General features: G+C 42.2%; 1 protein-coding gene across 6 annotated transcripts in view; it reads left to right on the top strand.

Annotated features, from left to right (window-relative positions):
* Window positions 1-7,048: 7,048 nt before the first annotated feature.
* Window positions 7,049-7,337, top strand: part of DMXL1 (Dmx-like 1) — a 126,632-nt gene continuing 126,343 nt past the window's right edge. For 5 of the 6 annotated variants that reach the window (XM_010846597.1, XM_010846598.1, XM_010846599.1 and 2 more), the window contains exon 1: window positions 7,049-7,233. In XM_010846597.1, the coding sequence (XP_010844899.1) occupies window positions 7,147-7,233 (87 nt within the window). In that variant the 5' untranslated portion in view covers window positions 7,049-7,146. The remainder of the gene's footprint in view (window positions 7,234-7,337) is intronic. The other variant, XM_010846601.1, reaches the window with a different exon arrangement.

Consider the following 7,337-nt stretch of genomic DNA (forward strand, 5'->3'; position numbering starts at 1 on the left):
TTGTATCTTAGAAGTAGGCATCAAATCAAAGGTCATCTAGGTTTCTCCTGTGCTATTTCCTAGGTTTTATAGTTTTGTGTTCTAATTTTGGGTCTGGGATCCATTTTGAGTTAGATTTTGTTAAGGGTAGAAGGTCTGTGTTTACATCAAATTTTTTGCACATAGTTGTCCAATTTTTCCAGCACCATCTTTACTCCATTGTATTGCCTTTGCTTCTTTGTCAAAGATCAGTTGAATATAGATCAGAGCCTGTTTCTGCATTCTCTATTCTGTTCCATAGATCTATTTGTCTGTTCTTTCCCCAAAACCACACTGTCTTGATTACTGTAGCTTTATAGTAAGTCTTGAAATCAGATAGCATTAGTCCTTCAACTTTGTTTTTCTCTTTCAATTTTGTTCTGGCTATTCTGAGTATTTTTCCTCCTATAAAAATTTAGAGTCAACTTATCAATACCCACAGAATAACTTGCTGGGATTTTGAATAGAATAGGCCCTCTACTTCATTCTGTCCCAGAGTCAAATGCTTTCAAGTTCCTCCTGGCTAAACAAAAATGCCTGCTGTTGTCTTCCTCATGGGTTCTTTCCCTTTCAAAATTACTTCTCTTGACTTCTGCTTCCCTGCTAATGAAAACTCCAATAGGTGTTAGAAGAGCCATGACCTGATATACATGACTTACTGCTAGTTCCAAAACATTCCTAGAAGTATTTCCTTTTCACCAAGTGAATATCTTGATACACTTGATACACAGACTGGCTGTGTATCAAGGAGTTTTCTAGCTGGACCTGTATATTTTGCCTTTCAACAAAAGTTGGCCTTTACAGTCTGGGTGTTGGGTCAAGGTAGGGAGGTAAGCTTTCCTTCCATCTTGAGGAAGGGGAGAAGAAAACTATTCAGGGAAGATGGTTCTTTCTGCCAAAGGCTCACTGAAGACCCAAACTTTAAAAAGTCCTGTCTCTTCTCACCTTGTCAGCTAAGGAATAGCAGATCCTGACTGAACTCTCTCTGGGCTTCAGGGAGCTTTGGAGAACACTTACAGGGCCTTTGTAGCCTAAGAGATCTGAGTTCAAATCTTTGGATGGCAATATGACCTAAATCTAATATGACCTTGGGCAAGTTATTTGAGTTCAGAATTCTTCATTTGTAAAACAGAGATATTAACCCTTACAGCATCCTTGAGCTTGAAATGAGATAGAATACCTGTTATAGAATCTGATGTGCTGTACTTAGTTGCTTAGTCATGTCTGACTCTTCATGACTCCATGGACTGTAGCCTGCGAGGCTCCTCAGTCCATGGGGATTCTTCAGGCAAGAATACTGGAGGGGGTTTCCAGGTCTTCCTCATTACAGTATAGAATGGGTATTTAATAAACAGTAGCTTTTATACGCGGAGAAGGCAATGGCACCCCACTCCAGTACTCTTGCCTGGAAAATCCCATGGACAGAGGAGCCTGGTGGGTTGCCATCTATGGAGTCGCACAGAGTCGGACACAACTGAGCGACTTCACTTTCACTTTTCACCTTCATGCATTGGAGAAGGAAATGGCAACCCACTCCAATGTTCTTGCCTGGAGAATCCCAGGGATGGGGGAGCCTGGTGGGCTGCCGTCTATGGGGTCGCACAGAGTTGGACACGACTGAAGCGACTTAGCAGCAGCAGCAGCAGCAGCTTTTATACATAATTGCCCTTATCTATGGGTAGAAAACCCTCCAGTTGAGCAAGCAACGGTGAGCCAGTAGCCAGTAGTATTTAATGGCTATATTCAAATTTTAGAGGTATTGGAACTAATTTTTCTATAGTAACAGTATTATAAATGATGGCTAGGGTCCTATAGCACTGTTCAACTATCTATTTAACCTGTAATATTCCTGATGGATTTTTCTATAGCAAGGTTACTGCTGGCAGCACAGGAAGGTTTCTGGGACAGTCTATTATTTTTGAGACTTTTATGATAATGATATAAAAATGTTTACGTGCAATTCCAGTAACAGTCTTTGTTATAGAATTAGGGACTATCCGCCCTTTATCTATTAGGTGTCAACTATGGGATGGAAGCCCTTCTTGGTGGCTCCCATGGCACAGGTCCTAGGAGGAAAGGGATTTATATCGATGAGTTTAGATGCTGGGAAAGATTGAAGGCAGGAAGAGAAGGGGACGACAGAAGATGAGATGGTTGGATGGCATCACTGACTTGGTGGCCATGAGTTTGAGCAAGCTCTAGGAGTTGGTGACGGACAGAGAAGCTGCTGTGCTGCAGTCCATGGGGTCACAGAGAGTCGGACACGACCGAGTGACTGAACTGAACTGAGGATGAGGGTAGCAGAGAGGAGGGGAATGAAGGGAATTTCAGTAAATAAGCTGGTGAGAAAGAGGCATGATTACTTCTCCATCTGAGCTGACTTCTTATATGCTCCTTTCCTTCCCCCACAAGAATCTCAGAGTTTAGCCTGTTTGCTTTTCTTTACACTGTCACCCCTCCTTAAGTCTGACAGAAGTCCTCCTTTCCCTTTAAGACTAGAACTGAAGAGAGCATAGACTTCTCTTTGGCCTGCCAGTCCTCAAAACCACAGTACTTTGATTTTCTAAGAGATTCTGCTGCTAGCAATAAGGCAAAATATGTAGAATTTTATTAAAGAAATACTTCCTTTTTCAGAGCCATCCTTCCTCTTTTGTTTCTTAGAAATAAAGCTGGAGAAAAAAAACTAAAGAAATTACAGGGGGAAAAAGGAATGAAAGGAACTAAAGGGAAAAAATAAATAAATAAAGGTACACAGCCTTTGAGTATTCAAAGGACAGAATGAGAAAATTCAATTACAGTTCAGGAAATAATTGGATTCAAGAACTCCCCTGGACTTCTTGTTAGGAGGTAGATTTGTGGCCTCTGGGCAGAAGGGGTAAGAGAAGGGAGGATGAAAGGCCGGCATATATTTTACCTTCATGTCTTGCATTCTTCCATTTCAAGTTGCATAAGAAGTTAGGACTGGATTTTGGATTGAATAGAGCTTTGTTAAGGGAGGTGAGTGACATTACTGGGTGATCTGTGAAGAGTAGTAGTTTGAAAGCAAAGAGCTTGTCTATGGACAATTCTCCAAGGTAGTTCTTTTTTTTTTCCAAGGTAGTTCTTTAGGGACTCTTTATATATATATATATATATATGTAAGTCAGATCCTTCTATATTCATTCTTGTGTTCAACTATTAGTGGTATCTACTCTGTGCTGTGATAAATTCTGGGGACTCAGGGATACAATGTGTGTGTGTGCTGCTCAGTTGTATCCAACTCTTCTGTGACCCCATGGACTGTACCCCGCCAGACTCCTCTGTCTATGGAATTTTCCAGGCAAGAATACTGGAGTGGGTTGCCATTTCCTTCACCAAGGGATTTAAAGATGCTTGTGTAATCATCAACACGAAATGTTTTACTAATTAAGCTGAGTTATCATTCAGTACAATCACCATTTTGCACAGCAAAAACTATTTTGGAGATCATAGAATAGTAGAGGATCCTTCCTATACATTAGGGGTTGGCAAACTTTCTCTCTAAGAGCCCAAATAGTAAATATTTTGCTTTGCAGGATATATGATCTCTGTTGAAACTATTCAACTCTGCAGTTGTAGTGTGAAAGCAGTCATAGACCATACCTCAATGCCTACGCATTGCTGTGTTCCAATAACATTTTACTTATGGACATAGACATTTCATATAATTTTATGCATCAAAAAATATATTTATTCTATTAATTTTTTTTCAACCATTAGAAAATGTAAAAAACATTCTCAGTTCAAGGGCTGTATAAAACCAGACATTAGGTCTTAGTTGTAGTGGAATGAACAGATATAGTACAAGGATTTACCTGTTTCATTGAAACAGTTCATCTGCTGTACATCAAAAATAGGGTGTTTAATGGGCAGTTTTTTTCTGAATAAGATGCAAAGGATTACCCTCACTTTTCATTAGTTGTTGTACTATCGTCCCATAGGTTCGGATACAGGCCAAGATGGCCTCAAAATATTTATGGCATTTCAGACATCACTGAAAAATTTTATTTGGACTGAGGTTTGACACTATATGGAACACTTTAGAAAAAATATGTCAAAAGGTTAGGTTTATTTAATAATAGTAATAATAATAATAGTCTTCCCTGTGGGGTAAAGACTTAACCTTCCACTGCAGGGCATGAGTTTGATCCCCTGTTGGGGAACTAAGAAGCCTCATGGCCAAAATACCAAAACTTCAAACAGTATTGTATCAAAATCAATAAAGGCTTTCAAACAGTCAAAAATCTAAAAAATATTAATAACAAACATCTATTAAATTCTGCCTATGTGCTAAACACCGTGCTCATTTAATCTTCATGATAATCCTTTGAAGAATGTCTATTAATATCCCCACTTTACAGATAAGAAAAGTAAAGCACAGAGAGATTAAGTTACTTGTCTAAATGAGTAATTAGGGAAGGAGTCAAATTCCATCTATTTCTAGGATGAAGGAATTTAATAAAAACTAACAGATGTTTATCAGGAATAAAAATGCCAAGCAAAAAATTGATGATAAACAAGTTAAACTTGCTAATTTTACAGATGAGGAAAACGGTCTTAAAGTTCATGAGACATTTTCCATGGTCATACAGCAAATGAGAGATCAAGAGTAGATCTCAGATTTCCTAACTACTAGGTCCCTTACTTTCTTTCATTCTTTTAATCTTTCATTACATACTTTTTAAAGTATGCCTTTTAAAATCAGAAAATAGGCAGAATAGAGCGAGTAAACATGTTAAACTTTGGGCTAGATACAGAATTTATATGAAACAGAGAAAAATCTTGATTTAAGATCTAAAATATAAAATTAACTTAAAGGCATTTTAAATAAAATCTGAATTAATAATTAAAAAACAAAATGTTACACCTCAATAAAATAGTATTTTTTAAGACAATTTAAATTTTAAATCCCTCCTTTTTATGAGGAGACTGGGATAAATAATGGAATTCATTTACATCTTTCAAATTAAAAAAGGGAGATGGCTCTTTTAGACTTTTGTTAAAAATATTTTTTATTATAGTTGATTTACAATGTTGCATTCCTTTCTGCCCTATGGCAAAGTGTATCATTATATAAATACATATATCTACTTTTTAAAGATTTTTTTCTTAAACTTACTTTTAAAGAAAACTTTTAAAATTGCAAAACAAAGTATATGCACATTGCAAAACACAGGGAAAGCAAAAAATAATAATAAAATTACCAGTACTCTTCTCATCCAACTATTAGTGTGAAGAGTTTTTTGTTTGTTTTTACCACCAGAAAAGGGTATAAAAATCAAAATCGGTTTCAGTTCAGTTCAGTCGCTCAGTCGTGTCCCACTCTGCGACCCCCTGGACTGCAGCATGTCAGGCTTCCCTGGCTATCCACCAACTCCTGGAACTTACTCAAACTCATGTTCACAGACTCTGTGATGCCATCCAACCATCTCATCCTCTGTCGTCCCCTTCTCCTCCCGCCTTCAATCTTTACCAGCATCAGGGTCTTTCCAGTCAGTCAGTTCTTCGCATCAGGTGACCTCTTTGTTTACTGGGAAGTTCTTATTTACATTCACTCTTTTACCCTTTACTGAACACCTAGATCGTAAAGTACATTTTGCGCTGGACACTGGGAATACACGACAGCTTGTCTCTTAAGGGGCTTACGATACATGGGCGGAGACAAAAACAGATGTTTATCAATACAAAACTTGTGTCAAAACACAATGAGTTGAATCTCACAGTTGAGATTATGACACTAATCACTTTGGAATTCTTAGATTTTTCCGAAATACCAGCTAAACGCAGAGCTGGTGCAGTATTATTATTACCACAACTTAAAAACGAATGTTAAGTTGAACTTTGGTGAAACACCTCATTTTAGCACTTGTCAAGTGTTTTCCTTTTTAGCGAAATGGAAACGCGCGTCTGGCCGGAGTTACTACTGTGCGGGTCAGAGAAGCCGCAGGGTAGTACCCATTCAGTAGTATTCGTGGGCCGCCCAGAGGAGCGGTGTTTGTTGGGACTTGTAGTTTCTACCAGGACTGGGGACACCGCAAGTGTATTTATAATGTACTTCTCCCTTTTAAGCTTTCTGGTCCAACAGTCAGAATAAGCCCTAACCTAAAGCATAATTTGACAGCCCTTAACCTTATCCTGGAAAATCCCACGGACGGAGTAGCCTGGTAGGCTACGCAGTCCATGGGGTCGCTAAGAGTCGGGCACGACTGAGCGATTTCACTTTCACTTTTCACTTTCATGCACTGGAGAAGGAGATGGCAACCCATTCCAGGATTCTTGCCTGGAGAATCCCAGGGACAGAGGAGCCTAGTGGGCTGCCGTCGATGGGGTCGCACAGAGTCGGACACGACTGAAGCGACTTGGCAGCAGTAGCAGCAGCAACCTTATCCAAGGCTCTTTATGTTTTTACTAGGCTCCTGACGTTGAACATTCAAACGCACAGCGTCCCTCACAAACCTTTAAGACATTGGTCTATCCTTAGCAGTGGGTGGAGCCTTAGATGGGCTAGAGCTCGGGATTGGCCAACATCTCCCTGGAAGAGGCGTTTTCCTCTTGCTGTTCTGTCAGCCGTGGTAAAAAAGTGATTCCTTTACTGCAGCATTCCTTTTCGCCCCGAGAATCTCGCGATATTTCGGCCAAAGGGACCTAGCGACGCGTAGGGAGCCGCCGAGGCCATTGGGGGTGGCGGGCATCGGAGCCTGCAAGGGCCAGGTCAGGTGGGGAGGGCGAGTGCGTGCTGCTTGCGACACTTGGGCTCGGTCCGGGCCAGCCACCCAGACCTCAGGGAAGTGTTGTGGACGGCGTGGCCCTCCTGGCCGGTGAGTCGGCCGGGGGTCGCGGCCGCTGGGTCGACCCAGAGCTTCACCTGGGCCCGCGTGGACTGTGACAGGTGCGCAGACGAGCGCGGCGCTCCGCCCGCTAGGTGGCCCGCCCCCTCCGGGCCTCACAGGCCGGGGCTCGGGATGAGCTGCGGGCCGCAGCTGAGCGGCTCTGGCTTCTGGCGCCTGTCGCTGCAGAACGGCCGCCGCCCGTGAAGGAAAGGGAGGGAAGCGACCGCTGACCCCGGGCATGAGCCGGACACGACGTCAGTTGCTGGACTGAGGCGCAGACATGAACCTGCACCAGGTGCTGACCGGGGCCGTGAATCCCGGCGATCACTGCTTCTCGGTGGGCAGCGTCGGCGACCAGCGCTTCACGGTGAGTGAGGGAGGCTCCCTCGTCGCCCGTGGTGAGTCCGCGCCCCTGAGTCAGCCGGTCTCGGCCCAGAGCAGCGGGCGGAGGCCCAGAAAACCTCGTCGCCC

The sequence above is a fragment of the Bison bison genome, unplaced genomic scaffold (genome assembly GCF_000754665.1).
Source record: "Bison bison bison isolate TAMUID 2011002044 unplaced genomic scaffold, Bison_UMD1.0 scf7180017864238, whole genome shotgun sequence".
Classification (NCBI taxonomy): Eukaryota; Metazoa; Chordata; class Mammalia; order Artiodactyla; family Bovidae; genus Bison; species Bison bison.